The sequence below is a fragment of the Haliotis rubra genome, unplaced genomic scaffold, assembly GCF_003918875.1.
Source record: "Haliotis rubra isolate DU_JTF1 unplaced genomic scaffold, ASM391887v1 Scf25, whole genome shotgun sequence".
NCBI classification, from domain to species: domain Eukaryota; kingdom Metazoa; phylum Mollusca; class Gastropoda; order Lepetellida; family Haliotidae; genus Haliotis; species Haliotis rubra.
This window is the reverse complement of record NW_025766558.1, coordinates 3,388,520-3,410,196: the sequence shown is the minus strand read 5'-3', so window position 1 is coordinate 3,410,196 and position 21,677 is coordinate 3,388,520. Positions and strand designations below refer to the sequence as shown.

Below are 21,677 nucleotides of genomic sequence, written 5' to 3'. Positions count from 1 at the left end.
TTCAATAAGATGTATGTGCTTGTAATTCGTTACAAAGAGAATACAAATTATTATCTGCGTAAAATTATGTTCAGAATCATGTTTATGATAAATATTTACTTACCTGTTGTTGGTACGGAGCTGTCGACCAAGATGCTTCCAGTCTCACTCTGTGTAGAGAGACCACCCATGTTGCATGATATAACCTTCACAATGTAATGACTTCCATCATGAAGATTCAGCTGTGTGAAAGTATATTCTCTCAAAGGTCCTGGTATCTGAAGACAAACCGTGTCTTCTGGGTTAGGTTGTTAAATACTTGAGACGGATAGCATTATGCAATAACACACGTTCTTTACACATGCATTAAAGCAAAGCAAATCTCGTTACTTTCCTGTTTTCAGTGACTGATATTACATAGACCCTTTTAACACCTTACTGTTGGCTCTCACCTCCATCATGGAAGAATTAAACTCCCCTAGCTGATGAGAGGAGATTGAGATGTACTGCTTCTCTATGAAAGACTCCTCGTCCTTCACCTCCCAGCTGACCTTCACAGTGGACCGACTGATCAGCGTCATGGCAACCAAGGACCCCCTGTCCTTCCACAATAGCAGGGGTCTTCACAACTTCAGGTGCGCTGTTGTCAATGATGAAGCCATTTGATGTTGATGTGGTGAACACTCCTGTAGTGATTGTTAAAATAAAATACCAAAATACACATTCATCGCCTGTTAAAATGTGGAGAAACGCAAGTGACATAGACTTCATTTTGCAATGGCGACATGACGTCATTATGAAAGAAGTACAGCATTTGTGGAATACAATTGCCTTTCCTGAAGAATGTGATGTGATAATTATTTAAATCTTTCAGTCTTATGTTTTTTGGACTGGATATTCATCACTGCTGGTGCTATAAAAAATAGATGGATTTTAAAGCTGAAATTGGTATTATCAGTAATAAATCTCTACACCATTTATACCTGCTCTGTTGAACGCTGTAACTGTTATATACATCTTGTTTCCGATGGGTAGCATCTGACTTTCGTTCAGTGTGAGGAATGCCACCTCTTTAAGGGCAGCATGCTGTGATGAGAGAATGTCATTGTCTCCTGGTGTGGTCCCCACCTGCCACTCATAGTGGTCCAGACCTGACTCTGTGTCCTGGAACCCATGCCACTTGCAGCCCAGGAACGTCCTAGTGACACAGACATAATTACACAAAGTACATAAAATTACTTCTGTAATAGTCTCCGGGTGATACAAGGGAGTATATAGTGCTATGCATAATGATTTATAACACATATTATAAGGTAATAAACGTTGATATTATAAGCAAGAACATGAGTGGATCTGGATGCCTGGCACTGGGAGTCTCGGTCTTGTGTGCCAGAGTTAGGATTAAGGATAAACCTTGATAGTAAAATCACTAAGCAGGAGTATGAGTGGACCTGGATGCCTGGTACTGGGAGTCTCGGTCTTGTGTGCCGTCCATGACGCTGCCAGGGACAGGAGGACTTTCATCCAGGATAACACCATCAGATGTTGCGCTGCTGCACAGTCCCGCCATGTTACAAGCTGTCACTGTCACGTAATACCTGACACCCTCAGCGAACATAATGTGATGGAAGACTACATCTAGAAAAAACATTACAAGTTTGTTATATCATAGTTGCATTCAGTATAACATTGTGGGTTCGGAAACAAATGGTAAATCCTAAGCTTTAGTTTCGGAAATTGATGGAATTGGGATCAGTTTTTTGGAAAACGATAACGAGCCATTAACATAGTGTTTGAAACGGAAAGAAAACAAAGCACTCAGCCACGTTGCATTGAAACACTGGATTTACAGTCTTGAATTACACAAATTGAGGTTGGATTTAGTTTGAGACTCTCAGCAGCTCAAGAAGCTGGCCTCCAAAATTACATATTCATATTTCAAATAGGGAATTAACTAAACATAGTAAGCACTGTTTATAGTGACAAAATATTTACACTTTATCTTCCTTACTTAACTCTGACCCTGGAATGTCACAGTTGATTGACACTTTGCAAACCAGTGAACATCATTTAACACCACTTGTTTTAATTGTCTTAATACAGTTTCTTTTGAATACAATTACATTAACGTCATTATACTTTAAAAGACGTTCATGTCTATCGGTTTTACGTTATGGTTGATGTTCAGGACATGCAGGGGTTACAGAAACGGTATGTTTGGAAATGGCTGTAAGTTTGTGTAGAGGAGGGAGACCTAATCTGCTCGTGACCTATCAGTTTGTACCTCACCTACCCAATCTAACCCACCTGTGCTTGCACCTGTATCAAATTCCGCTACTGTGTCCTCGCATCCAGGGCAGGTTCCAACCTTGACCAAGAAGTGAGAAACGGTAGAGTGGGGATCAGAAAACCCCTCCCAATGGGCTCCCATGTCCTCCATCCTGGTAATGTAATCTTCATCCTTCACCTCTGCTGAACTAACTGATGATCTCCCATCAGACACTTGACCGACAGAAGGGGGCGTTGTATCCACCTCCAAGGCATGAGACGTGATGAATGCGGTGAGGCTCACTCTGTTGTAGGCCTGCAGAGCGGAGAAAACAAACAGACATGAACACTGCATACACTGATGGATGAAAGACTTGCATTGTTTTGATATACACTTATGCTTTCATGCGACCACGTTTCTTTGACGATGTATGACCATGCTCTTTGATAACTCATTTGATCGTTTTATCCCAACTCCTTATTCCTAAATATGATTGAGTAAAAGCCAAAGTTTTCGAAAATTTTATGCAAAAATGACATTCACCTTCACAGTAACATACACACTGTGACCATCTTTCATTGTTTGGGAAAGGTCAAGTTCTGTACATTGTTCCTCTACTCTTCCCAATACCAAGATGTCCTGGTGCCCCGGTCTACTTCCAACATAAACATCAAAATGTTTGACTCCACTCTCTTCGTCCACAAACACACCCTCCCAGCTGAAATAATGCAACACAGCAAAAATACATCACTTATTGTCATACCTTTATTGAGCACTGTCAATATCCAGTGTAAGAGTGCAGTAGGGATATGAAAGAGTTTGATTATCTTTATGATTATGGCTGGATATCAGTGATACACTGCTGTCTGGGAGAAATCACAAGCAAAAACTGAAATAGGAGATGTGACGGAACAAAAATTGTGTACAGGTTAACTAGTTGTACGAGGAATAATCAAACGGTATGTTTCTTTCATGTAAAAACTAAAGAAGAAAACAGTGACACGTGCCACACTGGGAGGACAGGCGATGTGATGTATCTTGATTCAACTTGTATGTTCTTGCCCGTGTGATAAGGTGGAGTAGAGTCTGTGACAAAACCTAGTGAAGATACTGTTGTGTGTTGGTTGACAAAGTCGGTAGCTGTAAACATATAATCCATACTTATAATCATTCTACACAAATGAACACATATAATAATAAAAAGAATTTGGTCTGAAACACTTGTCCTAGACCATGTACCTCTGACAGTAGCATAGACGACGTGTCCGTTCTGTAGTTGAAGACCTGACAGCGTGGTGTGCTGGACGTGTCCAACGCTTGTGAACTCTCTGATGTCTTCCTCTCCTGGTATAGACCCTGTCGCATGAATCCGTTTGTAAGTTCAGCAGTGCAAACAGTAATATACATTACATACTACGCGTCCAAGTTCCTATGCTCCCTCTCAGAACATTAAACATTAGAAGCCAACATCTTCACAAATTATGAGGTATACATCTAAGTGTACAATACTGTCCTACCTAATGCAACTTGATAGAAAGCGATGCCGCTCGCATGTGAACTCCATCCTTCCTCCTCCACATCAACAAAACCAGACCAGTCAACCCTCACCTCAGATGTGCTGATCTGTGAGAATATTGAAAGTTCATGGATGATTGATCATTATTTCTTCTTATATTAAAACACACACATTCACTTCATAGGAATAACAGAAAATAACAGCTCAGTCTGTAAAAATACTGCAAAGTATCTCACTTTTGGTTTCGGGAATGATTCTATAATCATTTGGAGAGAACGTTCAATATATCCAGTCAATAGCTTCAATATGTTTTTCCCAAAAGCCAACCGTTTTTTTTTGACTACCCGCAGTCTTAAGGTTATGTTACTAACCCATAAAAAAAATAACACTTTTGAAAATCACAACACAGCTTTGCTAAAGCAAAGGCCACAGTACGATGCCCACTATATCATAAACATTCGTTCACAAAACACTATCCAGTCACTATCACATAAGGGGTTTCCAAAATCGAGGTTTTATCTTGAACCACCGGTGGCGCCTGTTACAACACATGTAAAAATTAGTCAAATATAACTTAAACAACCAAGGCAACATATTTTTGTTACCAATGCAAACAAATAAAACGTTTACAAAATACAATAGAATAGGTGATAGAATTAAGTAAATAATATCTGACATACTTGATATGCGTTTTCCTTTAGCCCCTGGATGGTGATCGAGCCTGGAGATGGTGGGGTGAGATCAACAGTGATACCGTCACTACAAGCAGTCACCTCTTCCAAGACAGTTATCCACTTCTCATACGTCACTTCCATCTCATCAGCATGAATACAGACGTAGAACCTTTGTCCATGGGGAAGTTCTTCTTTCTGGTCAAAGTGTATGTTGACAAATTCCTTTCCTAGACAACGAACAAAACACAATGAGAATACGGGATTCAGTGCGGTATTTTCTGTATAAAGATGAGTCCTTATGATCATTGTTCAGTGTCCTCACCAAATGACCATGTTGAAGCAAATGGAAAATGGTGAGAAAGTAGCAAAATAATTTGTAATTTTGAACTGAGAAAAAAGTTGAACTTAAACGAATATACTCCAGTTATCACCAAGAAACTACATACAAATGATTGTGAGGCCACCGACATAACCTGTGCTCATCACAGCTTCACCTGTTTCTCCACACTTGATGACATCGGCCAAGGCACATGGGTCAGAGACAGTCATTAGACTCTGCCGCTTGAAGTGAGATGTAGGGTCTAGCTTGTGACCAGCTACCACCGCCCACTTGTACTTCCTGTGACGTAGACTTGGCCACACAGCTGACAGGATGTTTTTGTAGGGAGTATAGTCGACATCCAGCATGGGCCAGAGGGCATTTTGTTCTAAGATGATGTCGTTCCAAATGCCTTCTGCAATCTTTGATCCTGCCAGGGAATACATGGCATGCATGTAAGCAAGTAAGTGTCTAGTATTACATGTAAGACGAAAAACTTAAACAGATCCATCATTATTGAGATTAGCTTCTAGTAATGTGAGTGAGTGAGTTGATACTTAGCGTCACATCAGCAATGTTTCGCGACAAGGACAAATTTGACGTTGATGATGAATATGTGTATATTACAAAACCTGTCGTCAAAGGACAGTAAAGGAGCTAGACTATCACAATTAGAATTAAAACTAGCATGTAAAGTTAACACTAAAGCACTATTTGGACAAAACATAATATAGAAACAGGCTATAGATCGCCAACATGAATGAGTTAGTGACTTAAGATTTAAAGTCACATCGGCAATATTTCAGCCATATCGTAATTAAAACAAGGTATAGATTTATAATGATTAAAAATTAAATTATGAAACCTGTCAACAAAGGACAGTAAAACAACTAGATTATCACAGATATATTTTTAAAACTAGTCACTGAATCTAAAACATTTTATCTATAGAGGACAATACAATGTAAAAACGGGCTATAGATCGCCAACAAATGAAGGTAGATCACCACACTAGGGACCATGGGGACTTACAGTACTTTTGTAACCTACATGGATCCTAGCTGGATTTATACCATCCCTTCAGGTGTTGGCGATTATGGAAAAATTTATCCGAACCACTGAGTGAATAGTATAATGTCCTTTCAAATATCTAGTGAGTGTTTTGGGGAACATGACACGTGAAAAAGGCTTCTGCTGCAGATTTAGGTTTTGAATGTTTTCCTCATGCCTAGTCACTCCTGACCAAGAACCTTTTGACTTGTGTCCCTCCCATATACGCAAGTAACACTCATGATGTTGATCACTGGACTGTCTGGTCCAGACTCGATTTTTTACAGACCGCTGCCATATGGCTGGAATATTGCTGAGTGCGGCGTAAAACTAAGCTCACTCACTAACTCACACATAGCACGTGCGTGGAAGAGTTTTAGCAGCAGAAATGATGTGGTAGCAGTCATCAAAATCTTGAGAGAAACTTGTACAGAGTCTCAAAGATTATTTATTCGGAAAAAATACTTTTGTTCAGCAAAAGTCAGCATAACGTTTAATAATATTACCAAACGCATCCTACTGAGGTATATGAATATTATACTGTTATTTCAAATATCTAACCAGTGGCGTCAATGACAAGTGAAGGCTTCACCAGAGGTGGATCAAAGGCAGAGCAGTTTCTGACATCAGCAGACACTACGGTAGAGAGCCCTACTTCGTTGTACCCTCTGATGGCTAGCCTGCGGCACTTGCTGAAATCTAGCGGTCTGGAGAAGCTGATCTTGAATAAAACCTGACCAGTTGATAAACCAAAAAATGCATGTGATTATCAAGAATCGTGTCATGTTGAAATCAAAACGGTGTTTTATACATGGGATCGTTAGTTCTTTCGTATTCCATTTTGTATTTCTTAGGTTACCTGATTTCCCTGATGAGTCAGATTGGCCACAGGTGCCCACTCGATGAGGAGTCCATGATCGATCAAACTCCACTCATACCTTTCCATCACAGTATACGACTCTGACGTAGCAGGTATGTCGCGATCGCGGAAACAATCCATTGCAACCTCCAGCTATGCAAAGAATAAGGGAAAGTGCAACTTGTATTTTTTGTTCCATCATACAATGACCCATGAGAAGAAGAACAATTGGAGGTGATTCCTATATGATTGATGATCAGTTTGTTGAAACACTATAATATGGACATGATGGCCTATTGCATGAGTGCGATTGTAAGTAAGGATGTCTCAATGTTACACCTTAGACCAGTCTGTCAACACTGTATGGAATATATGGAAGAGCTATCATCTTTCCGTAAGATCCATGTATATTTCTCATAGCTGAAACTATAGTTCTGGACATTCCCTCATAACATGAATGGCTACCATTGTGCTCACTTGGGACGAGATCTCTGTCTCGGAGTATGTAATGTTGATACCCCCAGCTACAGGGGGATGGGGAACTACAGTCACTCCATTGCTGTGTACAGGCCTGGTGCAGACTCTCACGACACAAAACATGACGGCAGCCCTGTAGGTTTGTCCACGGTCCAGGGAAAGTCCACTTAACACTGCATTGTCAGCGACTCCTAGACTTGTGTACCCATCAACAGTGTGCCACAAATCATCTGGTGATAGATTGTGAGTATCTTAGGCTTTAATTCTTATGTAAAAGTGTATGAAATATCCAAGATATGTATGGAATCTTTTCCCTTCAAACCAAATTCATATCCAAATCATTTGAGTTTGGCAGAAGAATCCCCTGAAAGTAGATTTTGATGAAAATTCTAAGAGTATTCTCAAAGAAATTTCAGTCGAGGCCTTTTGGCAAATACATGGTCAACCATTACATGTCAAATACAATCTTCCATGGTTTATTGAAAAGAAAGTCAGTGGTTTTAAAAGTTCTTAAAATCTTCCAGATTGTCAACAAGGACATTACAGCCAACCTAGATGGTGCTGAAGCCTGCACCGATGGTGTCATCACTGATTACATGGAGTGGGTGAATCATCTGAAGAGGATTTGTGCCTTCCTCGAAGTAATCACTGCTGCCATTTTGTTTATGTGTGTTTCCGTATCATTAATATCATATATTAAGAATAAAATGTGTATGTTACGAGCCTTTGACGAGCATTATACATATTTTTATTCATAATATATGTTATTAATGATACGGATAAACTCAAGGTTTATATTCTCTTATCATATGCTGTCATTCTTAAAATTACACTAAACAAGAAGCAAATCGTACGGGAATGTATAAGAAGAGAATCCAGCATTCGCGTGATAATTCTTAGCGGTACACCAAGATGAAGGTCGTTCATGACGGCGGCATATGGTTGTGACCAAACTCGCGACGACGTCATCATTGAAATGTTAAACGTTTTAGGATTCGCATGGTGTATATGGTGAGGTGAGGTGAAATTGGGTTTAACGTCGTATTTGAGAATATTTCGCTCATATGACGACCATGGGCCCTAGTGTGTGGTGATCTGCCTTCAATTGTTGGCGATCTATAGCCCGTATTTTATATTGTATTGTCTTCTTTAATTGGAATATTTTAACTCTGCGCTAGTTTTATATTTATAACTGTGATTCTCTAGTCTTTTTACTGTCCCTCGTCGACAGGTTTTAATCTTCAAAATGTTTCTACTTTCTATTGTATGGCTTGTTTTCGTCACGATATGGCTGCAATATTGCCGATGTGACGTTAAATATTAACTCACTCACTCATATGACGACGTGCATGCGTGTGTATGTGTATGTGCGGCTGCTTGTACTAGCCCAGACTGAAGCTGTTTTTTTTTAGTGCTAGCCCACTGAGATACCACGCCGCAGTGAAGCATGAATACCCCACTCAGACACATTATACTGACTCCGAGCCGACCAGTCCTTGTTGTAACCATTAATGCCGAGCGCCAGGCAGGGACTAACAAGTACCATATTTTAACGCCTTTTGGTTAGACGCGGTCGGGGATCGAACCTGCGCCCTTCCGCTCTCCGGGCGGACGCTCTAACTACCACATCACGGAGGCGGTCCATGGTGTATATGGAGGTTTGTGAAAGCAGTTCGTGTATTGACCTATTTTGCATATATATCATATGTGGATATGAAGTTTATCAGATTACATGACCTTGCAATTTCTTTCAAAATAGTTAGACATCTGGTTTAAATTCCAAAACAAATTCCCCAAATTCAAAGATTCTGTTAGCGCCAGAGTTTATCCCCTATTAGATGGTGCATATGGATGAGGTAAATTATCAAAGTACAAGTTAAAACAAGAGAAATGCATTGTGGGCTGTAAAAAAGGTAATGATAAGAATATATACCTGACCCATGGAATTTTCTTTCAATAGAAATCTGGACATCAGTGTAGGAAATGTTGAAACCAGTCACTTCCCAGCAGGCTGCAAACAAGGATGTGGACGCTTGGTAGATCGGATCAGGAACACACTAATGCCAGAGTGTAAGATACAACATCAAAAAGTGAGTAAGTGAGTGAGTGAGTGAGTTATTGTTTATCGTCACATCGGCAATATTTTAGCCATATCGTCACGAGCACAATTTATTATTATATCATATATCAGTAAAAATAGAAATTAAAAGCCTGTTGACGAAGAACCGTAAAACTACTAGTATATCACAGATATCCACTTAAAACTAGTGATGAAATCTAAAACAGTTTAACTAGAAATGACAAGACAATGTAAGAACGGGCTATAGATTGCCAACAACTGAAGGTAGATCACCATACTAGGGACCATGGGTACTTACAGTACATTTGCTTCCTACATGGACCCTAGCTGGATTTACGCCATCCCTTCAGACGTTAGCAACTTAGACAAATCTTGCCATACATTTAAAAACACAAATTTTCTACGATTAAAAATAATGGAGAATTTCAGTTTACTTTGAATGTTTGTGGACCTACGTATCCTCTCAGGAATTGTACAGTACTTTAACCCCCTTTAAGGATACAGCCACTCACAATCTAAGTTACCAATTTAAACTTCCAATTATAAAATATTTATCTATTTACCAAATCATGTGACAAATCTTTTTCTTTTAAAAATGCAATAACTAAATGAGAATTGATATTATTAGAAAGATCTTTCATAGTTCGTGATTTGAAACCTCAAAAAGTGAACATGCAAGAGAAATAGCCTGAATGGATATTTGCAATAATATGTAATCGTTGTAATCCGACAACTTCATATTCTGTAATTTATTTACGCTATGTACGATGAATGAATCGTCAGTGTGTTCTCGTGACACACTTTCAGAGGAGGAAGTTGGGTATACTTACAGGTGCATCTCGAGTGCTGGTCTTGCTGGTTGTCTCATTATGAAGTCCTGCAATGAAAATAGCATTACTCACTAATTAAAGCATTTACGCTGCTTTATAAAATAGTCTGGTCAAAATTATGTTCAGATAAACAGGCTTTTATTCACTATTCCATCCTACCATTTGAACATCTCTCTCCATCTCTCACTGTGACACGGCCACCTACATCTTCATTGTATCTGATGATCCTGACCCCGTCCGATGACTGGCTGACTTCTCCAGCAGGTGTCCATGCCTTTACTGTCACATAGTAAACCTAGAAGTTGAGAAGAAGAACTTTATTCGTATTCAAGGCCTCGTGGGCAAAAGTACAAAAATGTATATACAGTCGAGCACCGTTGTGTCGAACTCTGATAACTCGATATCTCGGTTGTGTTGATATAACATCTCGGTCCCGGCAAAATCCCTCATAATTCATCATTATTCAAGCTCTTTAACTCGAAACGGATGTCTCGATATTTCGGATATCTCGATATAATTGCATGGTCCCAACAAGCAAAATTACCCTTTTAACTCGATATTTGCAAAGAAACTCGATATTTGATATGTGATATGTGATGATATGCCTTGGTCAGATGTCTCGAAGCTCGGATAAGTCGATAATGTTTCTTGGTCTTATGAATATCGAGAATATTTCAGTGCGCATGGATATCGAAGTGATTATTTTCATATAATACAAATTATATTGGTAGATTTCATTTCAAAAAGATTGCTAGATTTTTAGCATTCTAAATTTGGCGAAGACATTACCAAATTAAACTGTTCATGTGTTGGATAAGTATAAAAATAAGGTAACAACAGTTTTCTGCTTTCATCATAGGATGGACAAACTAATAAAAAGTGAAATTCATCTTGGATGACGTTATATTACATTTTGTACACTTCAGTAATTCAGTATTTACATTTTCATCATATCGATATTGCTGTACATTAAGTTTATAGCTCATGCATATAAATTTACACAGAATATGTAGTAGGTGTCTATTCGGAGTAAACTCAAAATTTACAGCTCTGGTTCAAGAAATGATGATGAACTTAATTACTTTGCCATATTTGATACTGAATATATTTAAATCTCTGTTTAAAACATTGCATAAAACATTTTATATCTCCGCAATCTTGGGAGATCTATGAAAACCAGTCTCCATTAACGAGGTACAAACATGTGACACACGACTGACACCACCATTGTCTTCATATGACTTAAGCATTAAATAACATGCCTTTGGATAGCGACTAGTTTCCATGCTTAATAGCCTTGTCTAATATTTAATACATCTGTAAAACTAGTTAATACAGCTATGATCTTCCAACTTCACCAAGTATAGCGGTACTAGATGCAAATTTACTGACACCAATATATACCTTAAGGAAATTGTTGTGTATCTTTTCAATATTATCTCTTACAATATAGCCTCATATTGCAGAACAATATAAACATATTGCTGCTATTTTGGTATCAAATGTTTGAGAAATTTTATTCAGTGGGATTAAAAGATACTTCTTAATAAGCTGACAAATGAGAAAGCAGGCCTTTTTAGCTTGAAGGGCTAACGTTTGACATGTCTTTGACCACACAAGTTTTGATGAGAAGATTATACCTAAATATTTATAATATGATACAACATTAACCTTTTCCCCAACATACGTCCATTTCTCACTGTATTTAACATAGTCTCCATTTCCAAATGCGACAATACATGATTTATCCAAGTTTACATGTAAACTCCATTTATCACAATACGTTCTTAACAAACCAATAACGGTGTCATCTAATAATGTTACATCATCAGCAAACAGAAGTAATAGGATATCGTCAGTTCAATCTCTCACAAATATCCCTCTTAATGTTCCATCTCTCACAAATATCCCTCTTAATCCGAAGGTCTTAGAGTCTTCAATTAAGTCATTAATAAAAAAGATAAAGAGGACAGGGCTAAGAATACAACCCTGGCAAACTCCAGATGAGGTTGTAAATACTCCAGTTTTGACAAGCTGCAAGCATGGTTGCTGAAGACTAATTCTAACCCAGATCTTCACGGGTTGCTCATGAAAGAAAATGCAGATCAAACCACAAATAACTGATTTTGCAACTAAAAGCTATCCAATATTATCTATTAAAAACTGGATCGGGTCATCAGTTATATCTGATATCCAAAAACAGGTTTGATAATGTTCACTTACAGTGTTTACATTAAGTATCAAGTTGTTAAACTTGTGTGACATGGATTCTTCAACATCTGCATAGGCGCGGACGTTTTGCATTCCAGGAGTTGTTCCAATACAGACGCTGTACTTGACCCCAGACCGGCCATCGTCAAACCCAAACCATTTTGTTTCAAGCGTGGTGGTGGATAACTGGAGATCGGAATCCACGAAGTCCTGAAAAGAAACAAGATACCAAAAACATTTAAAGCAACAACTGATTGTCTTGATGTGTTTTCCAAATGAAATATTTAATGTATTTTCGTATAAACTATGGCGTAGTTAATACATTCATTTAACCTATATGACCCAGGTTGATTTACCGTGATGTCAAAAAGGTCTTGTTCTTTCTGTGGACAGATATCAAAAACCACACCCAGAGACGGTAGTCTGTCATCATGGACATAAGGGTCCGACACACCAATTGTCCACAGTCCAATAATATTGATAACTTTCACCGATACATAGTAGGTTTGTGCATGATGTAGATCCCAGTGAAGGTCGCTGGTGGCGACAGCTGTACACGATGGCGATCTAGTGACAGTACACCCTCCGCCAGACAGGAGAGGGAGGAAGGGGAGGATCTCGGAGCCACCCGGGGACGAACCTGAAGACATCATATATTGCAACAATTGTTAAAACACTTTTCTAAAGAGGAACACTTGTTATGAATATATAACTTGTTTATTGCAATGTGTAGATGCTAACACTATTATCAAGCAAATTATTACAACATAGAAGTTGTCTATCCATAAAAGGTGTTCCTCTTCATCATACCAGCTTTTAAATTTCACTTAAATGAGATATTTTTCTGAGTTTAGTTAAAATCCTGTATTTTAGAATTAAATGTCAACTGAAAAACCCGAGTGTTTACAGATTGTGTCTACATACATTCGTGATGATTCACGATTTGCACATGGACCATTCTTTCTACAAATGCATGTTTGAATCCTTTTGTGGCCTAAAAACTGTTTTGAGAAATAATATAGTATTATTTCTGACAGCTCCGTTCAACAGATACCCACCAACAGCAAATTCGTAGGTCAGATAGTCTTGTTTGATATCTGTGAATGAACCAGCTGTCCACGTGGCGACAAGATGGTTGTCGTGTAAGCCAATAGTGATTGGTGGTGTGAACACTGCCGCCTGAGTGTACACTGTGATAGGGCCCAAGACCTGCACAATGAAGAGAGTGTAGGTTGGGAGCTGCCTTGTTTGAAAAACAGCATGAAATGACTTTTAGTCAGTCAAAATTTCAAACAATTTATTTCCTGACAATATGAAAACCATTGTCATGGTTTTACGTTTTCTGTAAGCAAACGTTCATGTATATCAGACTTAAACATGATTATGTGTATCTATTCGAGGTTGTCATTACCAGGGATATTTTCTTATCTATTTAGAAAACGTCATGTTGTAGAAATCTCACGTGTAAGCGTGTATCTGACGTACCTCAGTGACATGTAGTGCAGCTTTATTTATAGACTTTACTGCAACATACACCTGCTGCCCTCCACTGAGATGCGGGTGATATCCTTCATAGTGAGGATGGTGGTGCGTGGATGTGTAGGGAAGGATGTCTGGAGCTGCTTCCCGAGATGCGTCAGACATAAGTCCCAGCTGATAGTCATAGATACCACTCTCAGCGTCACTGCTAGTCCAGTTGACATAGAGCTGGAGTAATAGGAACGCCGATTATATATGAATTGAATACTGAAACTATACTCAGTAGAAAAAATAACTGGTCAGTACGAATTCATAATATGATTGGCACTGTAATCAAATCATTACAGAAATGGACATAATAAGTGGATCAACAACATTTTTTTGTGTACAATATCTTGATACATCAATGAATAACTCAACTTCAAGACATTACGTGAACGTTTGCAGTTCATTCAGCTCTTGACTTCAGTATCTAGTGTGACCACCACGAGCGGCAATGACTGCAGCACAGCGTCTATGCATGGAGTGCACCAATCGACTGATGAAGGCCATTGGCACCTGGAACCACTCTCTGAGAAAGGCCTGGCGCAATAGATCGGCTGTGTTCGTCCTTGGTATGGCATTATTCAGTCTCCTCTGAATTTCATCCCAAAGATGTTCAATTGGGTTTAAATCAGGACTAAGGGCTGGTCACTGCATAATGTTGACACCATTCTGTTGTAGGAAGTCCCGTGTAGCTTTAGCAGTATGGGCCCGGGCGTTATCAGGCTGGAAAATATTTTTTCCGGTGACGTGGGAAATGTGGTATGACGTGGGGTCTGAGAGCTTGGTCGATGTAGCGCACCGCTGTGATGCCGCTTTCTCTCCCTGGACCAAGGTTCTGGAACACCACAGGACCCACTCTCTGGTTCGGGCCTATTCCACCCCATACCATGATGCTTGCACCTCCCCATGAGTCTCTTTCCATAACACATTGGTCTGAGTAACGCTGGCCACGTCGTCGCCATATTCTTGTTCTGATATCTGCATTTGATACGCAGTACCGACTCTCATCTGTGAAGAGAACAGTTCTCCTTTGCCTGTATCGCCAGTTTTGGTGTTGTAGGGCAAACTGTAGACGTTCACGTTGATGGCGAGGGGTGAGGATAGGCCCACGGTAACGTCTACGGCAATAGAGGTTCCCGCTGTTAAGACGTCGGCGTACTGTTTCAGTACTGATTGGTCTTCCGTGTGTTCCCACTGTCTGGCGTGTTGTTTCGGATGCCTGCATGAAGGGATTCTGTACATGCTGTCGCACAACATGGCCAGTACGGAGGCGATCATTCGTGGTGTTGGTGGCCCCGAAACGTTGCGGCAGCCTATAGCTGGTCCAAACGTGAAAATGATTGGCAACGGCTTGTGCAGAGTAGTGTAGCCAGCTTCAAGTCTTCCTAGCGCCTGGTTCATCTGAGCTGTCGTGAGTCGCGGTTTCTTGCTCACGTTGCAATGTGAATGGTTCAACCAGGTTTGGGGGGTGCATTTTATAGGGCCGGTCCTTGCAGCATAAGTTGCATGAAAAACATGGGTAACACCGTACCATCTCCGAGGACAGGTTGCGCTTTTGAGACCATTTCGTGGGTTCATTTCTGTGTTTGGGAAGGAATGACTTTGCTCAGGTAAAGTTGGAGATGTTGAAAAAGCTATACAATCAAAAAATTACATGAGTTTACAGTTATCCGTTTCTGCGAAGGAAAATTTCAAACTGACGTTTCTTTTGCTGCTTAGTATATTTGATTGTACGGTGAAAGTGTCATTGTGGATTAGAACTCACGTGATGTCTCTGTGACATATAAAACTGATTGACGGAGCTGAGCAGAAAGGCTTGGTGTTGACTGCAGGACAACGCTTTGTTTGTTACAGTTGAACCATTCAAAAGTTTATGAAGGGGAAGAAGAGATAAGCTGTGATTGCTTATCACTGCTGCCCGAATTCTGCAACCAATGATTTCTAGATTGAGGAGGTGCAATCTAACGTTCAATTTAAACTACCTAAATGTCAATAAAAAGTATAATTATGTTCAAACGTTTTCAGACATATATTTTTACATATTTCCTTGTAAATAGTTTTAAGGCTGAAGTTCCAAATAATATATACCTGCAACCACTATCCGGCTTTTCAATCTGACTCATCCTCCTTTCTGCAGTGACGAGCCACACTTCCTCGCCATTCGTCACTAGACCTTCAGTAGTGCGGGAGTTGAGGACAGCAATCTGGGCAAGAGACGGTGGTGTCTGGTCTACGGTTACTCCATCAGAACAAACTGGAAGAGATGGCTCCAGAGCTCGGTTGAAGGCGACTACTGTGATATAGAACTTGCCTTCAGAAGGGGCTGTCCAGGAAGCATGAGTTGAGGACGTTTCGGTCACCTGTGTGTAATGAGTGAACAGTCAGGTGTTACACAATACTCAGCAACCTAACGATTCCATCGAAATTAAATTATTACTTTGTGAAAATTCATTTCTACTACAAAGGTGTTGTTGCATGTGAGACAACAGTTGCTTTCATACTTACATTGGGTGATGACAAATCAAGGCCGAAATCCCTTATCTCAAGACAATGATCAGCATAACCGTACTGGTAAAACTTGACTCCGCTTTCTCTGTCAAAGAATCCCTCCCAGTGGGCATGGAGCTGCTTACTGTCTTGGTAGTCAATTTCGGAGTGGCCCCTATGAGTGGCCCCTTTGACAATCGTGAACAGTACCAGTGTGCGGTGGACTGGAGTCAATGGTCACCTAATCAAATATCACAGATGAATAGCATGACACAACGTGTTCAGATCCCGAAATCAAAGAATATTCAACCTAATTGGTTTGATGAAGAATGCGAAAGTTCAAAAAAATATAAGTTCTACTGGCTTAATATGTTCCGCAAATGCAGATGAAATGAAAATCTAAAGCATGTGAAACATTAGCTTTACAAGCTAGGAAGGCTTCATTTTCGATATTTTCTCTTTTCAGAACTTATCAAAATATCTCTTTGAAAGTGGCATCTACTATATTTGATAGCAAAATTGCACCGATTCTTCTTTATGGTGCAGAAATATGGGGGTTTACCTATCGTGCAAACATTGAAAAAATACAAAGTAATTATTTCAAAAGATATCTTCGTGTTAGCAAAACTGTGTCTTCAAATATTGTACTCGGTGAAACAGGTAGAAGCCATCTTTGTGTACAGTATTTCACCCGTTGTATAAAGTACTGGTGTAGACTCCTGAATATGGAAAGTTATCGTATTCCAAAGGCATGCTATGAAATGTTAAAAACATACGACGACAATGGTGGTCGAAATTGGGTATCCCATGTACGCTTACTTTTATTTCACTCTGGGTTTTCTTTTTGTGTGGTTATCGCAAGATTGTGGCGAAGTAACAAGTTTTATAAGTGTTTTTACACAAGATGAGTATCATTTCTTACTCGTATGTCCATTTTATTCACAACAACGCTCTTTGTACATTCCTGATTTTTATATTATATCTACAACCAGATCAAAGTTTACTCAGCTGCTTGCAACAAAGAATGTAAAACTCCTAAGAAATATTGCAATTTATCTTAAACTATATATACCTGTATAAATTGTAAATTGTTCGTCTGACCATGTGCTATATTTTGCTTATTGAATTGTACTGTTGGTCATGTGGCCATAAATACTGAATATACTTCTTCTTCTTCTTCTTCTTCTTCTTCTTCTGAATATAGCTCTTCTTCTTCTTCTTCTTCTTCTCCTTCTAAACAGGTGCTAAATACGTCATTTGTATGTTAACAAACATGTTTTACAAACCTTAAAATCTAGAGATGTTGTGAGTTTGGCATGATTCATCACGGTAACTTCAAGATAGTAATCCGAGTCATGAACCCCTTTGTCCTTGTCATGGAAGATCCCTCCGTGTGACAGGTTGGCTGATACAATCCTGGGCTTGATCTGGAAATGTCTGTGGTAACATCCAACTCCAGGGGTGCAGTAACATTTAGGGCCTCTGGATGCAGTCTGGTATTTATTTTCACAGTCCACCATGTCCTGAAGACCATTTGATGGGGTTTGTATTAAGGTATTGTTGATATTTCATAGTAATCATATCAACCTAATATTGCGAAAATCGAAAGGATTTACCTGTGCCTCACCCTGCGCGGAAATGTGCTCGATACCATGGACGAGATCCCCACCTGTGTAATTATCAAATAGTCGCCAGGTAACTGTTTCCAAACCACTGTGATCATCATAACTCACCCACTCCATGCTGAAAGTTAAACAGGGGATTATATAGATCGTATTATTATAGGATATTTATATAGCGCACATATCTACGCACTGGTGCATGCTCAAGGCGCTGGTATTTTCCCCTCGATCATTGGATGTCAATCTGAACAGCACATCGCATTATCAATCTCAACTCCCTGGGGAGTATACAACTCTTGCAGCCACTAGGCGCACCGAGTTATTGTGGCTTTCTCATCCTAACGAGGTACCCATTCACAGCTGGGTGGACTGGGACACATAGTCACAGTACTTTGTCCATGTTCGTTTAACGGTGCTATAATCAACAGTGGTTATCGGAAGTAAGATATATTCACAATACAGAGAAGATATGTCACAATTTCTTTGTACGATCAACACGTCCTGGTAAAGGTACTACCGCTTGGATAATACAGCTTCAAGAAGCAACTTAATGTTCCTCTCTTAATATACCTGCTGGGTACATGTTCAAAGTGAACCTTTGCAAAGGGCTCTAGTGGCATATGACGTTCGGCAAGGATCCGTCTTACGTCCGATTTTGTTCTCTCTGTATACATCTCCTAATGGAGACATCGCCAGCTGCAGGAACCACGGATTAGGATATTATCTATATGCAGTGGATACTCAGTGGTATCTGGTTTTCAGGCCACAAAGTGGATATTTAATTTAACATTCCTTGCAATTACCAATTTTGTCAACAATTTCCTCAATCAAATGAAGGAAAATCTGAGTGTCTATTTCAGATTTTCACTCCCTCCTGTTATTATTCACAGGTCTTTCCTGTCATATCAGAAATAACGATGATATACCACCTCATCAACAAGAAGACAGTACTTACACCAGCACACGCAATCTTCCAACTAGACTACTCCATTTCTTTGTTATTGCAGATGTTCTAGTCAAAACATGAACTGGCACCAGCAGATATTGGTGATCTTATTGAAAATCATCGTGCACCTCGATTTGTACGACACTGCAGCAAACAATTCTTGTCTCTACCGATATCACTCACCAGCCTATGGTGACAGAGCCTTCTGAAAAGCTGGTCAAGTCCTTTGGAATTCCTTCCAAACAACGTCATAAACATTCAGAAACTATCAGACTGCAAGTCTGGCTTGCAAACGCACACCTTCAGATTGGCATACAACTGAATACCTTGTATCAGAGCCTTTTATACTAAAGTGCCTTTGGGCAGACTTTCGTGGACTGGAAACTTTCGCCGTACAACTAATAATTATATTAATATATGCGGTAGTAACCTCTGACATCCAAGCTGATACTTTAGCCTCCTTGTGTATAAGTACAGATCATTCAAGATTACTCTCAGCATTTGCAATGTGATGGCTGATATTCTATTACCACTAAGCATACCCATGTATCCCACTGTTGACTGTCAACATTACTTACACCATTTGATTGAATTCATCTACGTTATGTACACTGACATTGAGCCTGTACCCCCCGAGTCACAGGTTCTCAATGATAGGGGGTGATGTGTCAATGTGGACTGTCACTGTCTCCTCCAGATACTCCTCCCGGATGTCATAAGCCCTGATCCAGTAGCGGAGAGTGTCCCCGTCAACCAAAGGGGGTGAGATTGTGTGGGACTGCTTCAAGTAGAGGCTGCTGAATTTGGAGTCATCTGGAACTGTTCCTATTGACGTTCCCCCCTTGTGGTCCACTTCGTAAGCATATTTTAGGGCAACAATTCCTGAGAAGGACAATAGTCAATGATAACATTTCTTATGCTTGGTTTCAATCAACATTTATGATGAAGATGACATCTGTGAATTAGCCGTTTCATTGAGTGAGTGAGTTAGTAGACCTATTTTAATGATATAAACACCAATTCAGTAGTGGTCACAAAGGGGGACGTTTGAGTGAGTGAGTCAGTCAGTCAGTCAGTCAGTTAAAATTTAAAGACACACCGACAATATTTCAGCCATATCGTGACTACAACAAGTTTTTAACTTTATCATAAATACATGTAAATGTAATTCACTAAACGTCTGTCAACGAAGGACAGTAAAACCAACTGGAATATCACAAGCTCAAGAAATAAAACTAGTATATATCTCTTACAAATTAAGACAATACAGGGGGGGCGCTTCACGGTTGAAAGTACTTTCATACGTTTTCTCAAACATATGGCAGAAACACAGACTGATATTCTGAAAAGGGACGTAAATGAGAAAATGTCGATCTCGAAATTCCCACCTTGTACATTTGGTATCTGATCCACACCACGGCTGTACCCTTGGTCATCATACTCCTCATCAATATTAGGAACTGATAATACCCTCTCCAACCATTTGTTTCTGTGGTGTAGCGTGTTGATGTAGCGATGGTTCCAGTCGATGGTGACCGAGTCCGATGTCCACTGCCACTCCCATGAAGATATCTCTGCAGCTGACGTTGCACGTAACACGGTGTTTGGTGTCGTCTCCACTTGGGATTCCCCATCATGGATCATGATTCTTCTGGCACATTTAAAGTTCCCAGCTTTGTCAATGGCAGCAATTTCTACTGAGAATATCCCATTTTCTTTGAGGTGTAGTCTTCCTGTGTTCTAAAATTAAACGTATGCTATTTAAGAATGTAAACATTGTTATTATCTAATAGAAGCGACAAAACCCTTTAGAAATCCATGAGAAATCTCCTAAAAGCAGAGTCGTGTGTACAATTCTGACTGTATCATGACTATGTAGTTGTTTCAGCAGTATTTGTAAACAATCGAGTCTGGATTAACTAGACTTATAGTTTGGCATGAAATGCATGTGGACCCGTTTTTTTGTAAATATCTCTTCCGCCAAAAGTAACACTTCCGCTGTTACAGGTCATTGGCTCACTCCCTCTGCAAGCAGTTTGCGTTCTGCTGTTTATTTTGTTGACAGTTACATAGACAAATTCTTTAATACAAATGCATAAAATCGGTGATTTACAATGTGATTACGTTGTCTGACAAAACATACACTTGCACAGTTTGAGATCGATTGGGTCATTGGATGAAGAGATATTTACAAAAAAACGGGTCCACATGCATTTCATGCCAAACTATACAGTCCGTTTGAGTCAAAAACGGACAGATGAATTTCAAATTTTATCATTGTACAAAATTGCCACCTAAATATAAATAGTACCCATGTTTATCATTTACTAATACCCAACAGCTTTCTTATATTTGAAAATTTTCCGGACTTCACCAAAAATGTTCTTTAAGAAACTATCATCATTGAAAACGCAAAAGTTGTTATCTGTCGCGACGGGGTGAAACCGCAGAAACGGAACAGCCAGTCATGGCGGGGGACATCTCAAAATCTATTCCGGGCGTCACGTAATCGAAAAGTTGTGTTTGATCTGGCAACATCTCCTTTAACAATACCCCATATCATTTCAATGGGGTTAAGGTCACAGTGATAGGGTGGAAGTCGCAGAATATCGTGACCTTTACTTTTTATGTAACTGTCAACTTTGTGGAAAGGTTCACCTTGTACATGGGTACTATTTATATTTAGGTGGCAATTTTGTACAATGATAAAATTTGCAATTCATCGGTCCGTTTCTGACTCAAACGGACTGTATGTAACTAGACTGACCATTAACACACGTATGTTACTCAGAATTTGATTAAGATTCTTTAAGCATTAAATAAACGGAATATAA

General features: G+C 39.5%; 2 protein-coding genes and 1 long non-coding RNA gene across 3 annotated transcripts; all 3 read right to left on the bottom strand.

The window, feature by feature from the left end:
• Positions 1 to 447: 447 nt before the first annotated feature.
• LOC124279318 lies at positions 448 to 2,419 on the bottom strand. The gene is made up of 4 exons (XM_046715130.1): positions 2,287 to 2,419; positions 1,431 to 1,617; positions 963 to 1,177; positions 448 to 665 (listed from the first exon to the last, which is right to left on the bottom strand). The coding sequence occupies exons 1-4, from the start codon at positions 2,417 to 2,419 to the stop codon at positions 448 to 450; spliced, it is 753 nt and encodes a 250-aa protein (XP_046571086.1).
• Positions 2,420 to 10,205: 7,786 nt separating this feature from the next.
• Positions 10,206 to 12,690, bottom strand: LOC124279453. Its single transcript, XR_006899376.1, has 3 exons — positions 12,621 to 12,690; positions 12,277 to 12,474; positions 10,206 to 10,348 (listed from the first exon to the last, which is right to left on the bottom strand). It is a non-coding gene; the product is annotated as an uncharacterized LOC124279453 (long non-coding RNA).
• Positions 12,691 to 19,480: 6,790 nt separating this feature from the next.
• On the bottom strand, positions 19,481 to 20,503 carry LOC124279317. The gene is made up of 2 exons (XM_046715129.1): positions 20,232 to 20,503; positions 19,481 to 19,725 (listed from the first exon to the last, which is right to left on the bottom strand). Exons 1-2 carry the CDS (start codon positions 20,485 to 20,487, stop codon positions 19,481 to 19,483), a joined length of 501 nt encoding a protein of 166 aa, XP_046571085.1. The 5' UTR covers positions 20,488 to 20,503.
• Positions 20,504 to 21,677: the final 1,174 nt, after the last annotated feature.